Source organism: Saccoglossus kowalevskii, chromosome 4 (genome assembly GCF_978046115.1).
Source record: "Saccoglossus kowalevskii chromosome 4, keSacKowa6.1, whole genome shotgun sequence".
Classification (NCBI taxonomy): Eukaryota; Metazoa; Hemichordata; class Enteropneusta; family Harrimaniidae; genus Saccoglossus; species Saccoglossus kowalevskii.
Window position 1 is genome coordinate 25,974,628 of NC_140644.1, and position 21,878 is coordinate 25,996,505.

The 21,878-nt window shown below is 38.8% G+C and overlaps 1 protein-coding gene across 1 annotated transcript in view; it reads right to left on the reverse strand.

The window, feature by feature from the left end:
- LOC102806711 (uncharacterized) overlaps positions 1 to 21,878 on the reverse strand; it is a 109,810-nt gene that overhangs the window by 15,534 nt on the left and 72,398 nt on the right. The window contains exons 6-15 of the mRNA XM_085498353.1: positions 15,010 to 15,111; positions 14,470 to 14,601; positions 12,109 to 12,222; positions 11,068 to 11,204; positions 8,543 to 8,669; positions 8,302 to 8,394; positions 5,913 to 6,101; positions 5,608 to 5,746; positions 5,041 to 5,263; positions 218 to 3,425 (exon numbers count right to left, since the gene is read on the reverse strand). Of these exons, the coding sequence (XP_085354479.1) occupies positions 218 to 3,425; positions 5,041 to 5,263; positions 5,608 to 5,746; positions 5,913 to 6,101; positions 8,302 to 8,394; positions 8,543 to 8,669; positions 11,068 to 11,204; positions 12,109 to 12,222; positions 14,470 to 14,601; positions 15,010 to 15,111 (4,464 nt within the window). The remainder of the gene's footprint in view (positions 1 to 217; positions 3,426 to 5,040; positions 5,264 to 5,607; positions 5,747 to 5,912; positions 6,102 to 8,301; positions 8,395 to 8,542; positions 8,670 to 11,067; positions 11,205 to 12,108; positions 12,223 to 14,469; positions 14,602 to 15,009; positions 15,112 to 21,878) is intronic.

The window sequence follows — 21,878 nt, forward strand, 5'->3', positions numbered from 1 at the left end:
ACTATAGCCTATAGCCATCAAATGTAAAACTAAATTGATGTACACAAGTATAATATTATGTCTTGTTTTATTTGTATCAACTTAGAACAAAATCAGTCGGTGGGGTAGATGGGACCCAAATTAATAGTCACCATTTTTGCATTAAACTATTACAGGTAGGTTATCACCTCCATAAAAACAGTTTCTATGCATTGAATAAAATTAGCTTCACTCTTACCTTAGTTGCCAAGTGAGTGGCCTGCCCATGTGAACTCATTAATTCCATTGTATTGTGACAGCCCACAAACAGTCTTGCTAAGGAGTGGAGACTCCTATTCACTGCTTCGATCAGTTTCTCTTTAGAATGAGCAGCGCTGCTGACCAATACTTTGGTGCACGTTGCAAACTCTTTTGCCTCATTCATTAAAATCTGCTTGCAATCGTTGAACTGTTCTGACTCTTGTTTCTGATTGCCAAGATCCATATCAGTTGTGACAACCGCATCAAGCATCATGTCCAAGTCGGAAATTAACACAGCAATGTCCTGATGTGCAGTTTCAACTCCATCTTCAATACTGTATTCTCGATTTTCGATAAGAGTCGCAGTGCCCATAGGCGATTTCCCAATGATCTCAGACTCCTGTGTTAAGATATTCACGACGTTTATATCTGTGGCGAACAACTCCGCTTCATCACGCTTCATCAGTTTGTCAACCGGCGATAACGGAGGAGAAATCGGGGGTGAGCTGACGGGTAAGGGTGGTGGTGGTGAATCTGGGGGGGATTGCTTTGGCACAAGAGAGGGTGAATTTAAAGGAGGTGAAGTAAGAGGAGGAGGAGGTGGTGGGGAATTTGGTTTGATCGGTGATGACAGATTTTTAGGTTTAGGAGGAGGTATGGGTTTCATTGGTATGGAGTGTCTTCTGGGAGGGACTGGAGGTTTTACAGATGATGAAGATATTTTCTCTGGCTTAGGGGCAGTAGGAGGCTTTTCTGGTGAGACAGGATTGCTGATTGACCTCTGTAATGGAGCTCGGGATAGTTTTAGCTGTTCTTGTGACTCAAAGCCATGTGACATATCTTTGTCCTGCACCTTGCACACATTTGTTGGTGCTTCTCCGTCGCTGTGCTCACTTCCACTTGAATTTCTTCTCTCACTCGATAGCGATAAAAGTTTAAAAGCCTTCAACGGACCATGCTTCTTCTCGCTGCTACCACTCCCAGTAGGCACACCACTGGTTTGTCCAGCCACTGGCCGGAGAGAAACTCTTTTCAATGGTAGTGATGTACGCAATGTAGGTGATCCCTTAGCCGGAGATACTGCTTTGACAGTTTTCATTGATGAAGACGTTCTAACGTCAGTTGATGACGGGCTTGATGGTGCACTAGCTGAATCTCCGCTAGGGGCGACTTTCGATGTCCCTGCAATTCCTGAGAACATATTACCAAATGTATTGCCTTTTAATAATGGTTTGCTGTACCTATCTTTTGTGGTATCATTTGCATTTACGTTCAGTGTTTCAGATGGATTGTAAAACAAGGCATTGCTCTGCAAACCCCTACTTCCACGGCTGCTGAAGCTGTTACTTCTCCTCTCTGACCTAGAGGAATCAAAACTCCATCGAAGTGACGAAGTTCGTGATACAAGTGATGCATCATCTTCACTCTCATTATCCGACTTTGCAGATGTTGTAAGTGTTTCATCGCTACTAAATGTTCTTATAGACTTTGCAAGGGGTGACGAGGATCTGACGTTGTCATCCATCTTGGAATCTTTCGGTTGATAACTAAAATCAAATGAGTAACTTTTCCTAGCAAGAGACGGTGAAACATAGCCCTTTTTCCGAGACACCCTGGATTTAACAGATATTTCAATTTTGTTAGGTTCGCTATTTCCTGAAATGTGATTAGATTTATCAACAAAATCTGGAATGTGTGAATGAGATTTTTCTCCTGGTTTGATGCTGTGATTAGATTCAACAATTAGTCCGGGTAAATCAGTACTGGACTCATCATTCTCATTTACTTTGTTTGCACTACAAACTATTAAATCCAAATCTGTGACATGAGAATTGTCAGGCTTATCACGCTCAGTATCAAAAACATATTCCGTTTCTTTAACTTCAGATGTGTCAAACAGCGGAGGCGGAGGAATGAATTCCATCTCCTCTTTGTTGTCAGGGAAACCAAATCCTTCAGGAGGTGCTATGACTTCCTCGGTATCGAGCACATCATCTTCAAAGATTAAAGGTGGAGGTAAATCCTTGAAATCAAAGTCAATATCATCCTCCGACAAGAGAGGGGGAGGTAGCACAACATCCAAAAATGAATCATCTGCAAATTCAGAATCTGGTGGAGGAGGTAGGACAATATCCTCCATCACGTTTTTGATTTCTAATGAGTGTTCTGGGATGTTTTGCATTTCCCCAGTAGCCAGCACTGGGGTTTTCTGCCTGGAAATTAAATTCATGTAATCAGACGGGGAGTGGCTACATTCTACATGTTCCCCACAACCTGTAATCTCAATCGTCTCAGACGATACAGTTTCATTTCCAGAATCAGATTCAACATCATTTTGTTCCTTGACGTCAACCTCGACTAGTGCATCGATTGCCACATGTTGTACTCTATGCGTTTCATCAGGTACAGTTACAGGAATATCTGGAGGTGCCAACACAACCTCCAGGGTATCCAGATTGCTTGATTTCAGTTGCGGTGCATCTTCCAAAACTGGAGATGGTAAATCAATAACAGAGACCGGAATTTCATCAACAGTGTCAGTGAATTCCAGAGGTGGAGCTGTGACTTCTAAATTTTCCAGGTGCTCTTCCGCAGTTTCTATAAGAGGGGGTGGAATTCTAGTCAAATCTATTACATCACTATTGATTTCTGGAGGTGTGACATTCATTTCACTGTCATCATGTTTCAAGGCACTTACATTAATGTTTAATTTCGGCCGTGGAAATATGATAGAATCTCTATTCAAAAGAGAGGTCCTTGAGTTATCCATCATATCGATAACATTTGAGTCACTTGAAGAACAGTCACTATCATCACTGTCTGATTCCTCCTCTTCTTCACCCTCCTCCTCCTCCTCTTTTGGAACATCATCCCAACCTCCATCCCCAAGTATGTCATGCTCAATTCGATCCAACTTCATCAATTTAAAACTCAGCAGTTCAATTCCCCCCTTGCTAGGAATACTTTTAATTGACTCTGTAGCAACTGCGTCACTGATGTCATAATCTTTGCTGAGTTCAAAGGTTGAGAGTTCATCCGTGGGATAGTCCACTTCGGGCAATGAGTTTGTCAGACTCCCTTTGGAGGAGGTTTCTGATACACTATCTCTGTTGATACTCTCCATTGCAGATATTTCTTCAATAACATTGTCTTCCGTGGAGGCACCATCACCTGCTTCCTTCTCTGCCATACACATTGATATGCCACTGTTACAGTAAACGAAAAAAAAAACTATTATTGCAAGTTTAAGAAATAATCTTTCTGCCAAAACTATTATATAATTTCTATGTTTATTTAAAAACAAATAGAAATAATTTCTTAATGACAACAAACATTGATCAGAATTCTCCCACAAGTCGAGAAAATGAGTTAGGTGATATTTTGACAAATACTGTAAAATACTTTATTTCAGCTGGATTTAATTTTTGCTGAAAAGACATTTTTGGTGCTTTGACTGATTTGAATGTAAAATATGGGAAAAAAAGTATATTCGCTAGATTTTATTTTCACTGAATCATTCCTTCAGCGAAAATAGCGAAAATTAATTCCAAGCAAAAATAAAGTATTCTACAGTATTTATTTTGCTGCTCAAAGGAATAATGCTAAAAGCAACATATGTTGAAACCAAAACCTTGTACAGTAAAAGTGAAACCTCTCTATACTGAGAGTCTGTTGAAACCCAACACTGGTTGCAGATCCTTAATCACGGCTTACAATGGTGTTTTTTCTTACTATTCAAGTCTTATTCTGAAGTACAAGACAAGCATTCCACATAGTAGTGCGCCCTCTAGAAGCATACAACACATAATGTAATAGAACTAAACTGAAGAAAAATATTTTCCACCAATATGGTTATTTTCAGAAATAAATAAACTATATTTATAAATATTCCATAAATTGTATTTTTTTCCACCAACACATTTTTCATTTTGTCAAATGACAACAAACAAAACACACAGAGGGAAAGGTCACTAAAAATTAGAAATTAATTATGAATAATCAATTTCAGAAGTGTGATAAATGAGACAGCCATATGGAAAGAAAGACATAAAAAACACACACACGATGATTCATAGTCACGGAGCAATAAGTGTCAGCGCCTGGCCGTGTGGTTTTTTCATCGATCCCATTGAAATGTTGATGATGCATTTGATGATGACGTCCTCCCATTTTTCTCGTTGAATCAATTGATTTCAATTTGTCAAATGGTCTCTGATGTTTTAGGTATAATTAACGACGAGCCAAAGGAATGTTTTAACAAGGAAGTATATGATTTGTAGAAATGCACATAAATCATTCAATGTCTCATTACTGGATTAATAATGAAAATGACAGTTCTAATCAGGGAATGATCATTGGCAGACAGGTGGGGGGGGTGTCACTATTGAGTTTCTAATGGTGAACCTTTTATCAGTGTTTTTTGTTTTCTTATTAGTACTATTTTGTATTAGTAGTTTCCAATGCAAGGATGCATTGGTACGTGAAGGTATTTTTGGTAGACTCTCTGTTTCATGTCAAATAGGCCTTTTTTTAGGGGGGGGTGTTGATATCAAGAAAAATTTCTAAACCATTTAGGGTAAATTGTCATTGAAGTTAAAAAACAGTTTAACATATTAAATTTAAGATGGTTTTGGAAATTACTGCTGTTGCAGAACAATGGCCTTCTGAAAGTGCCAAGATGAGTGACCTACAGAGGTTGTGTATAAGTTAGATCAATTCACCTTCAAATTCTACATAAACTTGCATCCAAACAAAAAATAATATTTCAAAATTTTATTAAAAACAGGCAAAGTTAAAAAAATATCAAATAAATGAATTTACCTATTTATAAAAGGGATGTCCTCTTCATAGTGTGGTGGTCCTCGCACTAAGTCAACAATATATTCTCCATCTTGAGAATTTTTTGGATCATGGTAACCAGGGATGATGACATCATTGTCATCACTGTCCTCTTCTTCCTCTTCGGATATCAACTGCGATATCAAGTCAGTCGGATAACTCCACTCGGCGGCTTGTACCCTGTGTTTGCCGTGATATTGAGGAGCTAATGAAATAAGATGGATACGGTGAGACACGAGGTCGAAGGTTGATGCAACGGTGTACTGTCTGAGTGCATACTTTGAGGTATCCTCGTAATAACCTTTTTTCCTTCCAAGGATACACCATGGGAGTGCCGAAATCCAAAATGTTTAGAACAGAATCAGCGAACTTCTATGTGTGGCGTCCAGTCAAACCCTGGTGGCAGCCATGTTTGTTTTTATTATTAGAGGATACTTACGCTTGTAATCATTCCATATTTGGAATTCGCATTTCCTCATATGGTAGGATGAAAATACTCACAGTAAAAGCGTTATGGTGACAGATGTTTAATAATACCAAATAACTCACCTTCTTGTTCTTTTTTTGATAAATGTGAATCAATTGGAGGCAGGATACATTTATCTCTATTGACTAATATTTTGTAATAACCGCTAATTAGACACGCAAAGTCCCTGGCTTCTGCACTTTGCATGATAAGATGTACAGGCTGAAAAATGAAAAATAACACAAAATGTTGATTTTTTTCACTGGTATACTCACAGAGCCCCAGTGGTATAATCCCTTGACATAGTTTTATTGAAGATCAATTTCTAATTTTAAAATTTTATATAAAAACAATATGTTATAATTTCAGCAGAAAAAAAAAATCATACCTTCATATCATCCAATTTCAACTCCACATTTTGCATTCCATCATCACTGTGGTTATAGACATTAATGAAAGTCACATGACTGAAATCAGCCAATAGAGACATCACATTATTCTTTGTATTAATCACATGACTGATACCACATTTCGGTCCAACTAAAATATTGACTTCGGATCTTTTTTCACCTTCATTCTGCAAAATCAAGATTTCAACAGTACATTCAAAATAAGGTTGTAAAATCTCATAGTGATCAAAATATCTTCTCTGGTCATTTCATAAATAAACAAACATACTTGATCTCTGAGGGGGTAAAAACAAGATGACATGAAAATATTTTGCTCCCTTAAAAGACTACTTAATCATTTGAGTAGATGTACATTTAAGCACAGTATGTTTGTCGTGGTGTTCAAGGACTTTACCAGTTTGGATAGACTTTCATTGTAACTTGAAAGTTAAAAGATCCTTTCTGGGTGGGACAGTAAAAAAAACAGCCTCCTTGTAGAATAGTTGGTATTCAAAGAAACATTATTGACATCAAATAAATACAGCATTTTGATCATATCACTGTAGTATTTACAAATGCAAATATCAATTCATGGCAGTGCTTGCTAGAAAGCCGTCGCTTTTAAGAGGAACTGTTTTTGGCTTGTCTATTTGGAATGAAATGAGATACAATAATCGGGAGTACTAAAAAATTATCTTGGGTAATTGTATTGCATAACTGCAATGGTTGGTTACCCAGCATAACTGCAATGGTTGGTTACCCAGCATAACTGCAATGGTTGGTTACCCAGCATAACTGCAATGGTTGGTTACCCAGCATAACTGCAATGGTTGGTTACCCAGCATATCTGCAATGGTTGGTTACCCAGCATAACTGCAATAGTTGGTTACCCAGCATATCTGCAGTGGTTGGTTACCCAGCATAACTGCAATAGTTGGTTACCCAGCATATCTGCAATAGTTGGTTACCCAGCATAACTGCAATAGTTGGTTACCCAGCATAACTGCAATGGTTGGTTACCCAGCATAACTGCAGTGGTTGGTTACCCAGCATATCTGCAATGGTTGGTTACCCAGCATAACTACAATGGTTTGTTACCCAGCATAACTGCAATGGTTGGTTACCCAGCATAACTGCAATGGTTTGTTACCCAGCATAACTGCAATGGTTGGTTACCCAGCATAACTGCAGTGGTTGGTTACCCAGAATATGTGCAGTGGTTGGTTACCCAACATAACTACAGTGGTTGGTTACCCAGCATAACTGCAGTAGTTGGTTACCCAGCATAACTACAATGATTGGTTACCCAGCATAACTGCAGTGGTTGGTTACCCAGCATAACTGCAATGGTTGGTTACCTAGCATAACTGCAGTGGTTGGTTACCAGGCATAACTGCAGTGGTTGATTAACCAGCATAACTGCAATGGTTGGTTAACCAGCATAACTACAATAGTTGGTTACCCGACATAACTGCAATGGTTGGTTACCCAGCATAACTGCAATGGTTGGTTAACCAGCATAACTGCAATGGTTGGTTAACCAGCATAACTGCAATGATTGGTTACCCAGCATAACTGCAATGGTTGATTACCAACATAACTGGTATGGTTGGTTACCCGGCATAACTGCAATGGTTGGTTACCCGGCATAACTGCAATGGTTGGTTAACCAGCATAACTGCAATGGTTGGTTAACCAGCATAACTGCAATGATTGGTTACCCAGCATAACTGCAATGGTTGATTACCAACATAACTGCAATGGTTGGTTACCCAGCATAACTGCAATGGTTGGTTAACCAGCATAACTGCAATGATTGGTTACCCAGCATAACTGCAATGATTGGTTACCCAGCATAACTGCAATGGTTGATTACCAACATAACTGCAATGGTTGGTTACCCAGCATAACTGCAATGGTTGGTTAACCAGCATAACTGCAATGATTGGTTACCCAGCATAACTGCAATGATTGGTTACCCAGCATAACTGCAATGGTTGGTTAACCAGCATAACTGCAATGGTTGATTACCAACATAACTGGTATGGTTGGTTATGTTTTTTAATCCTTGAATTAGTTACCATGATAACAATAACAGCTTGTTAGCTTTGGTAACATCGGTGGTAAGTTACCCTGGGTAACATCTGTGGTTGGTTACCCCAGGGTAACATCAATGGTCTGGTTACCCTCAATAACATCAGTGGTCTGGTAACGCTGGGTAAAATATGTGGTTGGTTACCCTTGATAACATCGGTGGTTGGTTAATCTGGGTAACATCAGTGGTCTGGTTGCCCTGGGTAACATAGGTGGTTGTTTACCCTGGGTAACATCAGTTGTTATGTTATCCTGATTAACATGGTTAATCTGGTTAATGAAAACCTCACTTACCATGAGAACTGCAGTAAAATATCTTCCACCAAAAGTTTTCAATTCACTCACTATCTTCAGATAATGAAGTTTTACTTGCAGCGCTGTCAGATGCTGAAAGGATGGTTCAATAGTAAGATTAGAGAATCTGATGTTGGAAACCAATTCATAATTAGATATATTTACTAATTCTTGAAATCCCTACACCACTGACTGCTACAATATCACATAGAAGCCTCAAATAGTAATACCAACAAATTACCTTTTGTCCGGGGGCAGCAAGATTTTGATTCATTTTAATAAAGTGGTTCATTGCCCTTCTAATGTCTTTAACCTTGACACCTTGTAATAATGATTGTGGTAGAAATTTACTAAGACCACACTCTTTCCTGCAAAAAAGAAAACACTTGGTTTGAAATTTAAGGTCAATGTGAGTTCCCAGATTAACAAACAGACTTAAATGAAATCAACTTTGAAACACAATACAAATAAGTATGCAAACAACATAGACAATATGGATTTTAAGACCGGGTCTCAAGACATGAGCCTTTAAGCTGATATACAAGCAACTGTAAGTTCTATTAGAATTGCAATAATATATGGACAATTCAACAGTTCAAGACACTGCATAAGGTGCTGATGTAGATTATGGCTAGTCACTGACACTGATTCCGTAGATAGACATTTCATTCAAAAGCAGACCATACCAGTTAACCATACCTGGTTCAAGATTGATGTGTATTCCTAATTTTTGTGGTACATGTATAATCTCATAGCTGGGAGCACTATGTTTTAACTGCATCTCAAAGTACACTTTTATGCAAAACAAACGATTCCTATTTTTTTTTCAATAAATTTTACAAGACATGACGCACAGTTTCTAAGCATAACTCAGTGACCGAAGACTCTCACTATTGAAGACAAATTTTAAGTGTCATCTGACAGACATTCAGCAGCAAGAACCACTGGGATGCTTCACTGAATCCAGTATTTATATTAGATAACACAAATCACACGCTGGGACAATTTTGTACAACAACAAAAAAATATCAATATATGTAACGAACACTCTCTCTCTCATCCAAGTAGGCTATAAAACACTTGGATTGTTTCTTGAGATGTTTGAGTCGCACAAAAAAACAAACATAATAAATCACTAGAAAAAAAAAAACTTTTTTGTATCCTGCTTCTGCTAGCACTGCTTATGCAAGCAATGATTTGAAATAACGCTGATCAAATGTATACCACAAAGCACACACAAACAGAAAGGAAATGGTAAACTATAAAGACATCATGCAATGCATAACAACCACATGGAAACCTACAGTTCCCCTGGTGTGAAAATAGAATCAACAATTATTCTATGTGGGTCAGTGACCGACAAGAACCATTTTAAGTTTCATGTTTGCACCAGAACAGCATGCGTATATTGTTCTAACCAACAAAACACGGCTGAGTCGCGTCGATCAGAATCAATACATTCTCAGGTAAATCTGATAAAGTAAATATTGATTACTTCATTCATGTGAGTTCTGAAGTGTTCAGGAAATCATTAAATAATCTGTGAAGAATACTTATTTTATTTTGATTTGCTTCATTGAATGAATGCAACAGAACACATGTTTACAGTTTCTCTGCGTCTATATCACATCAATAACTTGCAAGTGCTAATATATTGGAAAGAGTTTTCAGACCACTTCAGATTTATATTTTTTTTGCTTTTTTTCCCTGGATATCACAAATAAGAATTATTTTTAACGATGAAGTGTTGATTTAAATTTGTCACAAGATTTATCACGCTTATGCTAGCATTGGATGTCATAATAAATCAGTTTTAGGTTACAACCGATTCTAGACCAAGCTATTTTCTCACAAATCTAAATGCATCTCATTAATTTTATCACATTTTCAGCTTTCACCCAATCATAAACGATGGCTTCACTGATATTCACTACATACAAAGATTGAAACCCCAAATTTTAGGAGAGTGAGTGAGTGTGCTGATTACGAAACAATGATTATACAATATTCTAATATACTGTGAACTTCTTCATTTTTGCAATTTGACAGCATTAATGAAGACAGAATTTGTCGCTGATATTTGTCCATGTCATAGGACACAAGAAATATTTTCACTGCTATGAAGACTTTGACTATTCAAAGACATTTTTATTTTTGAAAATCAATAAATTTAAAAAAAATACACAATAAGCCTAAATCACTTGTAAAGTCATCCATTATTAAAACCTACTTTCTGTCTGATATTTGAATGTGATTTGACATCAATTTACTTTTTTTAAAGTAGCTACACTCATCGCAACACACTCAGTTTGACGTCTCAGATATTATTGGAGTGGAGGTAAAAGGAATTAAGATGATTTTTATTACTTTTAAAATCCTTTTTTTTTTCTTTTCTGGACAGGGTGATTGAACAGGACTGAATCTAACAATGAAAATTCTGCAAACCGAAAAAAAAAAAGAAAACATTTCATGGAACACCCTTCTGTTCTTTTATTTTTGAATTTTGTTCCAATTGAACGGGAACCATTTTGGATGATTTTCACAAAGATAAATTAGTAGTACCAATCAAAACATTCATGATCACAATATTGAGGAAGACTCTCAGCTGATGACCCTGACAAATGTTGACAGATCCACTCGATGGCTTGTCTGGTTTCCAACAATCGTATCCTTGTGGGACCATTAACTATTAACCCAATACAGGCACCAGTGAAGGGCCACGCCTAAATACAAGTACTCTTGAGACAAAATAGAGAGAGTACTTACTCCACAGCCTTAACAGAAACTTTTGCTGATAGCTTGCTGGTCAGTACGTGTTCTTGCATTTGAAGCGCTGCCAGTCGTATTGCGGAATCGTATTTCAGTTCTGATCCGTAGCGGCCTTCTACCACGTCATTACAACACTGAAAAATTAAATTTGAAATATGAATACAGTTGAATTTATTGTGAGGGAATTGGGTGAAGGAGATTTTTTATCTTGGGGGGGGGGGGACTTAAATTTGAACACAGTAGACTTGCAATGACATCATTAGCCTTTACAATGTACAGCACAGCCTCCAAAAGAGTGCCCTCCATAGTTCAAAGAGAGAACTGAATGCAGAGGTGAGGTGAAATAAAACACTATCCTAAGTTAGTTGAGGAATAGAAAAGGGGTTGAGTGTATCCGAATAATATCACCATGCCTATTTATAATAAACAATAATTTCAATATAATCACATGCAAAAAAACCCACCAAGCCTGAAAATAATTGATTTTCGTAATTACTTTGTGACATGTAGAAGGGCCATTACTTGTTGCTTACATTCATTGACATGTCAGTTATGGGACTGATCAGTATGCAATGCGGGTATTTCGTGGGCGTGAATGTGCCATAAATTCTATTACCGTATTTGTTCTATTAGTAGTGAATGAGTTTACACAAATGAGGTATGTTAATGACCAACATAAGTATTCAAATGTCTAGCATACAATACATGCATCTGTTGGTTAACATGCACTTCAATTTGAGATCGGCTTCTAAAATATGCAAGGAGTTGGCATAATGCATCATTATGACTTGTGTGTGTTTTGAGAAGGCAAAGAAATAGTCCATAAATCCATCCATATTTATGTTTTGGACACATGAATTTGTCATGACTGAAAGCATCTATGGATAACCAAAATAAATGTGAAATATACATCGTCAGCATGTGACATGTAAATACAACCTATTGTCAATTTGTCTGAACGGAGACCTGCAAACAGTGACAAAAACACATACAATTTGTTTACTTGTTTACCAATCTCTGACGATAAAAATTGTTTACCTGTGTGTAAAGATAATCAAATGCTACAGGATCTGACGTCAGTAGATCATACGAATCTTTTGGTACATAACTTACTCTGAATACACACTTCCACTGATGAGATGCTGACGCAATCTAGAATGGAGAGATTATTCGATATATGGTCAGATTTCTTGACTTTTACAATGTTTATTCAACATTGATGCTGTTACTCACAATATCCAGATGTGGTCAGTGCACTACTTTTAGCACACTAAAAAACGTCTGCAAAAAAGGATCTCATCATGTCTCAAAATTGTGTTTAGTTACATATGGCAAAAAAAATCATAGGTAGGTAAGTATAATTGTCACATTTATTTGAAAACTGATTAACATGGGTAATATTTATATACCATTAAATAACATGGATTGCTACAGAAATAGTTTAAAAAAGAATGATTTTAAGCCATTTCTCTGAGTTTTTCTCAAAAAAAAATATTCCATACTCTGTAAAAAGGCCAAATTAGACAAGTTTAATTGCATAAATCAAACACGTTTTTTTAACTGCTGTATATAGTCATTTTATTTAGACTGGTTTAACTATATGTTATGAAATACACTCTATGATGAAAATGACATATGCATCAAGTATTGAATTACTGTGGAATACTTTATTTTCGCTGGAATAAATTTTTGCTGAAAAGGCTTTTTGGGCATTCTGTATGGAATTTATTTTCACAGATTTTTGATGAGTTGAATGTGAAATGTAGGAAAACAAGCCATGCATGGCACAGTCCTTGTTAGTTATCAAATTTAAGATATATAGTTTTGTTTATAGTAATATAGCTGGAATATAACCATGTCAGGAATATGATTTTTTAACATTAAAATGATTGACATTTGTATCTGATCGTCAAACAAGTACTGGAACAGCATTCAAAATCAACCATTTTGAATACATGTATATATATAACATGACGTATAACAAATATATAAAATTTGAAAATGATCAGTCAAAGCATTTAAGAGATATGGCTCTCGAAGCCCAATCATTAAAACAAAATGGCCGCCAGTCAGCCATTTTGAATCTGATCTGACAAATAAAATGATGGGCATCAGGAACCCGTAATGTCTAATGTATGTACCAAGTTTGAACGAAATCCATCCATGAATGCCAGAAATGCTTGATATTTAATGATTTTTTTGCACAAAAATAACCACCATTCGGCCATTTTGAATAGGATCGTCAAACCAATATATCTGTCTATCTATGACATGATGTATAATGAATATTTAAAATTTGAACATAATCAGTCAAAACAAGTCAGAGATATGGCTCTAGAAGCCCATTCATTAAAACAAAATGGCCGCCAGACAGCCATTTTGAATCTGATCTGAAAAATAAATGATGTGCATCAGAAACCTGTAATGTCTAATATATGTACAAAGTTTGAACAAAATCCATCTATAAATGCCAGAAATGCTTGATATTTGATGATTTTTTTAGCACAAAAATGGCCACCAATCGGCCATTTTGAATAGGATCGTCAAACTAATATATCTGTCTATCTATGACATGATGTATAATGAATATTTAAAATTTGAACATAATCAGTGAAAGCAAGTCAGACATATGGCACGAGAACCACATTCATTAAAACAAAATGGCCGCCAGTCGGCTATTTTGAATCTAATCTGAAAAACAAAATTATTTGCATCAAGGTCCCATAATGTCTGATGTATACACCAAGCTTGAACAAAATCCATCTGTAAACAGCCGAGAAATGCTTGATTTTTATGATTTTTTAGCACAAAAATGGCCGCCATTCGGCCATCTTGAATCAGATTGTAAAACAAAATGATGTGCATCAAGGTCCTATAATGTCTAACATATATACCAATTTTGAACAAAATCCATCTGTAAACAGCTGAAAAATGCTTGATTTTGATGATTTTTATCACAAAAATGGCCGCCATTCGGCCATCTTGAATCAGATCGTGAAACAAATTGACGTGCATATGTATAATATCATGTATGATGTATGTGTTATGTTTGGTTGTGATTGGTTCAGGCATTTCTAAGATACAGGTCCGGACGCACGCACAGACACACGGAGGTCAAAAGATAAGTCCCCGTTTTCGGACTGCGTCCGAACGGGGACTAAAAAGTATATTTGCTGGATTTTATTTTCACGGAATCATCCCTTCAGCGAAAATAGCAAAAATAAATTCCAAGCGAAAATAAAGTATTCTACAGTATTATGTTTTCACACTACATAAACATGGTATACACAAGCCCTTGATTATTTACCCTTGCCATTATGGGGAGTCTTACACACCACCACGTACCACATGGTAGGCTGCAGCCATGGTAACCAAACTGATAACACAGACTATACTTACCCGCTGTATTAATTCATGATCTTGTAGAAATGATAATTTAGGTTTGGCAGGGGAGCTATAATCCTTTACAAGTAGTGAGAAATATTCCATACATTTGATGTCAAGTTTCTCCTGTAGAATATTCAAAACATCCTGAAAGAAATGAAAAAATTAGATACAAATCTAACAAAACAAGCTTTAATAAAATAAAGTATGTACAATTTTAAATGGTGATATGGGACTCATAGCAACATACATAGTGTGTGTAAAATACAATGTTGACATGAAATTTGAACATGCACTGTGCGGCAACTACCATGTAAATAACATTAATGGATAGTCTGGAAAAATTAAAATATCATTTTCGTATTCAATGAAAATTTACAAGGCTGTGTGTGGCAAGACTCAAAGGACTCCCTCTGGTGGTCACACTAACCAATTGTGCTAAGTCAATGAGTACGCCCTCTGTAGTCTTACATGTAATAGTGAGATGGAATGAGAGTATTTTTTTACATTCCATGAATTGTAAATAATGCAAGAAATATCCAGATTTTGACTCACTCTCACTAGTGTTTTGCTGTCATACTTGAAAGACTTGGTTTGCTGATTTTCAAGATAGACTTTCAACACTCCTGGTAGGTTGAATAGACTGCTATCTTTACCCTGTGTGTAAAAACAGAAGATGAAATATTTATGACAATTCACTCTCTTGGTTTTGTAGCTAAGAATTAGCACATGGTGATTGGAAGGCACAATCGAATGTACCTACTCTGCTGTAGGGCAAACAAATTGGGTAATGAGTCTGAGGAAATCCAGAAGTTGAAACTCTACATGTATAAGAGAGTGAAAAAAATAATAATGATGAGGATGATCGATTTCTTTCTGTCAAATGTCATTTGCATCTTATGCAAATATAAAGTTTCTGATTGGCTTAATCTGGTTGTTTCAGAAATAAATCTACTTATGTCACCAGTTAGAAATAGAACCAGTGAGAGAGAAAGTGTATGTTTGTAGAAAGTTTGAACGAAATCCATCAGTACACAAACCAAGATCCGGTTCGGAATGAATGAATTTGATGAATTGTTAGCCTTAAAACTGCTTGGATTTTGGTAGCTGGAACCAAATCATGAAAAAAAAAAGGACCTGCATTTTGTACACTTTGAAAATTAATACTGTAAAATGACTACTTTTCACTGGGTTTAAATTTCACTGATTTACCATTTCAGGCATATTCAGTGGGTTTTAAATTCACGGTTTTATCATTTAGATAATGTGTTTTATGCTAAATTTTACATATTCACTGGGTTTTAATTTAGCGCATTTTCCAGTCAGCGAAATAAGCCAAATTAAAACCCAGTGAATAATTAACCATTTTACAGTATAACAATAGAGATCAATAGAATAGAATACAATACAATAGAAGATTGGCGTATGCATTGTCTTTTGTATGTTCGCTTTAGAATATGGTCATCAAATGAAAAAAATCTCTGCCACAGTTTGTGTAAAATAGAGCTTAGCAACCAGACCAAATGAGATCTTAGCAACCAGAGCCAATTTTAGAGAACAGATTGCATCCTTTTTAAAATTAATCTTATGTTCTTATCTCCTCTGATTCCCTGCTGAATCGTATTGCTGGTAGCGTTGGAAGAGACAGTGAAAATTAGATAGATTAAAAATCCTCTCATATCCACATAGATTCCACACTTAGCCCTAAGCTATCGCAAAGTATATAAAAAATGAACACCTGTCTATTCAGCGATGCAAAATAATCATATCTGGCCCAAAAATGATACTGTAAAATGAATTTTAGCGAATTTGACTTGATGCATACCTTAACAGAATCTTAAATTAGCTGAAGTATCAACAATCTCATTTCTCATTAGCAAAATCTTGTATTAGCAAACTTACGATATTTCCTGATCAATGTGCACATCAGTTTGATATTGTAAAAGTGAGAGAAAAATGATTTTCATGACAATCTCAGGACCGGCAACAAATCATACCTAAAAAATGGCGGTTGAAGCCATTGAATTAATTTGTATTATATTGTTTGTTTATTATTTTTTTTTTATTTTTCAAAAAATTTTCCATTTTCAATAACAGTAAATCACACACAGTTACTGTATAATAAAAACATGAATTAAAAACTACAGCATTGGATAGGAGAATTAGACTTGTTGCTGTGTGGTGATAGAGGGCGCTCTGTATATCAATGAATATAAACAGAAAATCAATCGTACAAATCTACACAAAACAACAAAATATTTTCTCATCTCTCTTGGGAACCCTGGTAATGGGATGTTTTCAATTATCTACAAAGATCAAGATCTCGGCTGACATTTGTTATTTTCATTTAAAAATGCATTTGTAATTGACTATCCAGTATACCATAATACAACGCCATCTGCTTCCTTTCGTTAAATTTACATCAAAATATACATGATCTGCAATCTTTTTAATGTGATTGGTATCAACATTTCAATGCAGACTGTGGAAGAACAATGACACACAACTGCTGCATTTTCTTATGTGTGACCTCAGAGAATATATGCTAGGCCTGAAATCCAGCATCTCTGTACAGAAGACCAGGTGACAGTTGCAAGGCTTGCAATCCAGCATCTCTGTACAGAAGACCAGGTGACAGTTGCAAGGCCTGCAATCCAGCATCTCTGTACAGAAGAACAATTGACAGTTGCAAGGCATGCAATCCAGCATCTCTGCACAGAAGACCAGGTGACAGTTGCAAGGCCTGCAATCCAGAATCTCTGTACAGTAGAACAGTTGACAGTTGCAAGGCTTGCAATCCAGCATCTCTGTACAGAAGACCAGGTGACAGTTGCAAGGCATGCAATCCAGCATCTCAGTACAGAAGAACAGTTGACAGTTGCAAGGCATGCAATCCAGCATCTCTGTACAGTAGAACAGTTGACAGTTGCAAGGCCTGCAATCCAGCATCTCTGTACAGAAGAACAGTTGACAGTTGCAAGCCCTGCAATCCAGCATCTCTGTACAGACCAGTTGACAGTTGCAAGGCATGCAATCCAGCTTCTCTGTACAGAAGACCAGTTGACAGTTGCAAGGCCTGCAATCAAGCATCTCTGTGCAGAAGAACAGTTGACAGTTGCAAGGCCTGAAATCCAGCATCTCTGTACAGACCGGTTGACAGTTGCAAGGCCTGAAATCCAGCATATCTGTACAGAAGACCAGTTGACAGTTGCAAGGCCTGCAATCCAGCATCTCTGTACAGAAGACCATGTGACAGCTGCAAGGTCTGCAATCAAGCATCTCTGTACAGAAGAACAGTTGACAATTGCAAGGCCTGCAATCAAGCATCTCTGTACAGAAGACCAGTTGACAGTTGAAAGGCCTGCAATCAAGCATCTCTGTGCAGAAGACCAGTTGACAGTTGCAAGGCCTGCAATCCAGCATCACTGCACTGAAGAACAGTTGACAGTTGCAAGGCCTGCAATCCAGCATCTCTGTACAGAAGATCAGTTGACAGTTGCAAGGCCTGCAATCCAGCATCTCTGTACAGTAGAACAGTTGACAGTTGCAAGGCCTGCAATCCAGCATCTCTGTACAGAAGAACAGTTGACAGTTGCAAGGCCTGCAATCCAGCATCTCTGTACAGTAGAACAGTTGACAGTTGCAAGGCCTGCAATCCAGCATCTCTATACAGAAGACCAGGTGACAGTTGCAAGGCCTGCAATCCAGCATCTCTATACTGAAGACCAGTTGACAGTTGCAAGACCTGCAATCTGGCATCACTGCACTGAAGAACAGTTGACAGTTGCAAGGCCTGCAATCCAGAATCTCTGTACAGAAGACCAGTTGACAGTTGCAAAGCCTGCAATCTAGCATCACTGCACTGAAGAACAGTTGACAGTTGCAAGGCCTGCAATCCAGAATCTCTGTACAGAAGACCAGTTGACAGTTGCAAGGCCTGCAATCCAGCATCTCTGTACAGAAGAACAGTTGACAGTTGCAAGCCCTGCAATCCAGCATCTCTGTACAGACCAGTTGACAGTTGCAAGGCATGCAATCCAGCTTCTCTGTACAGAAGACCAGTTGACAGTTGCAAGGCCTGCAATCAAGCATCTCTGTGCAGAAGAACAGTTGACAGTTGCAAGGCCTGAAATCCAGCATCTCTGTACAGACCGGTTGACAGTTGCAAGGCCTGAAATCCAGCATATCTGTACAGAAGACCAGTTGACAGTTGCAAGGCCTGCAATCCAGCATCTCTGTACGGAAGACCATGTGACAGCTGCAAGGTCTGCAATCAAGCATCTCTGTACAGAAGAACAGTTGACAATTGCAAGGCCTGCAATCAAGCATCTCTGTACAGAAGACCAGTTGACAGTTGAAAGGCCTGCAATCAAGGATCTCTGTGCAGCAGACCAGTTGACAGTTGTAAGACCTGCAATCCAGCATCACTGCACTGAAGAACAGTTGACAGTTGCAAGGCCTGCAATCCAGCATCTCTGTACAGAAGATCAGTTGACAGTTGCAAGGCCTGCAATCCAGCATCTCTGTACAGTAGAACAGTTGACAGTTGCAAGGCCTGCAATCCAGCATCTCTGTACAGAAGAACAGTTGACAGTTGCAAGGCCTGCAATCCAGCATCTCTGTACAGTAGAACAGTTGACAGTTGCAAGGCCTGCAATCCAGCATCTCTATACAGAAGACCAGGTGACAGTTGCAAGGCCTGCAATCCAGCATCTCTATACTGAAGACCAGTTGACAGTTGCAAGACCTGCAATCTGGCATCACTGCACTGAAGAACAGTTGACAGTTGCAAGGCCTGCAATCCAGAATCTCTGTACAGAAGACCAGTTGACAGTTGCAAAGCCTGCAATCTAGCATCACTGCACTGAAGAACAGTTGACAGTTGCAAGGCCTGCAATCCAGAATCTCTGTACAGAAGACCAGTTGACAGTTGCAAGGCCTGCAATCTAGCATCTCTATACAGAAGACCAGTTGACAGTTGCAAGGCCTGCAATCCAGAATCTCTGTACAGAAGACCAGTTGACAGTTGCAAGGCCTGCAATCCAGCATCACTGCACTGAAGAACAGTTGACAGTTGCAAGGCCTGCAATCCAGAATCTCTGTACAGAAGAACAGTTGACAGTTGCAAGGCCTGCAATCCAGCATCTCTATACAGAAGACTAGTTGACAGTTGCAAGGCCTGCAATCCAGCATCTCTGTACAGTAGAACAGTTGACAGTTGCAAGGCCTGCAATCCAGCATCTCTATACAGAAGACCAGGTGACAGTTGCAAGGCCTGCAATCCAGCATCTCTATACTGAAGACCAGTTGACAGTTGCAAGGCCTGCAATCTAGCATCACTGCACTGAAGAACAGTTGACAGTTGCAAGGCCTGCAATCCAGAATCTCTGTACAGAAGACCAGTTGACGGTTGCAAGGCCTGCAATCTAGCATCACTGCACTGAAGAACAGTTGACAGTTGCAAGGCCTGCAATCCAGAATCTCTGTACAGAAGACCAGTTGACAGTTGCAAGGCCTGCAATCTAGCATCTCTATACAGAAGACCAGTTGACAGTTGCAAGGCCTGCAATCCAGAATCTCTGTACAGAAGACCAGTTGACAGTTGCAAGGCCTGCAATCCAGCATCTCTGTACAGAAGACAAGGTGACAGTTGCAAGGCCTGCAATCCAGCATCTCTGTACAGAAGACCAGGTGACAGTTGCAAGGCCTGCAATCCAGCATCTCTGTACAGTGGAACAGTTGACAGTTGCAAGGCCTGCAATCCAGCATCTCTATACAGAAGACCAGTTGACAGTTGCAAGGCCTGCAATCCAGAATCTCTGTACAGTAGAACAGTTGACAGTTGCAAGGCCTGCCATCCAGCATCTCTGTACAGAATAACAGTTGACAGTTGCAAGGCCTGCAATCCAGCATCTCTATACAGAAGACCAGTTGACAGTTGCAAGGCCTGCAATCCAGCATCTCTGTACAGTAGAACAGTTGACAGTTGCAAGGCCTGCAATCCAGCATCTCTGTACAGAAGAACAGTTGACAGTTGCAAGGCCTGCAATCCAGCATCTCTGTACAGTAGAACAGTTGACAGTTGCAAGGCCTGCAATCCAGCATCTCTATACAGAAGACCAGGTGACAGTTGCAAGGCCTGCAATCCAGCATCTCTATACTGAAGACCAGTTGACAGTTGCAAGACCTGCAATCTGGCATCACTGCACTGAAGAACAGTTGACAGTTGCAAGGCCTGCAATCCAGAATCTCTGTACAGAAGACCAGTTGACAGTTGCAAGGCCTGCAATCTAGCATCACTGCACTGAAGAACAGTTGACAGTTGCAAGGCCTGCAATCCAGAATCTCTGTACAGAAGACCAGTTGACAGTTGCAAGGCCTGCAATCTAGCATCTCTATACAGAAGACCAGTTGACAGTTGCAAGGCCTGCAATCCAGAATCTCTGTACAGAAGACCAGTTGACAGTTGCAAGGCCTGCAATCCAGCATCACTGCACTGAAGAACAGTTGACAGTTGCAAGGCCTGCAATCCAGAATCTCTGTACAGAAGACCAGGTGACAGTTGCAAGGCCTGCAATCCAGCATCTCTATACTGAAGACCAGTTGACAGTTGCAAGGCCTGCAATCTAGCATCACTGCACTGAAGAACAGTTGACAGTTGCAAGGCCTGCAATCCAGAATCTCTGTACAGAAGACCAGTTGACAGTTGCAAGGCCTGCAATCTAGCATCACTGCACTGAAGAACAGTTGACAGTTGCAAGGCCTGCAATCCAGAATCTCTGTACAGAAGACCAGTTGACAGTTGCAAGGCCTGCAATCTAGCATCTCTATACAGAAGACCAGTTGACAGTTGCAAGGCCTGCAATCCAGAATCTCTGTACAGAAGACCAGTTGACAGTTGCAAGGCCTGCAATCCAGCATCTCTGTACAGAAGACAAGGTGACAGTTGCAAGGCCTGCAATCCAGCATCTCTATACAGAAGACAAGTTGACAGTTGCAAGGCCTGCAATCCAGCATCTCTATACAGAAGACCAGTTGACAGTTGCAAGGCCTGCAATCTAGCATCACTGCACTGAAGAACAGTTGACAGTTGCAAGGCCTGCAATCCAGAATCTCTGTACAGAAGACCAGTTGACAGTTGCAAGGCCTGCAATCTAGCATCACTGCACTGAAGAACAGTTGACAGTTGCAAGGCCTGCAATCCAGAATCTCTGTACAGAAGACCAGTTGACAGTTGCAAGGCCTGCAATCTAGCATCTCTATACAGAAGACCAGTTGACAGTTGCAAGGCCTGCAATCCAGAATCTCTGTACAGAAGACCAGTTGACAGTTGCAAGGCCTGCAACCCAGCATCTCTGTACAGAAGACAAGGTGACAGTTGCAAGGCCTGCAATCCAGCATCTCTATACAGAAGACAAGTTGAC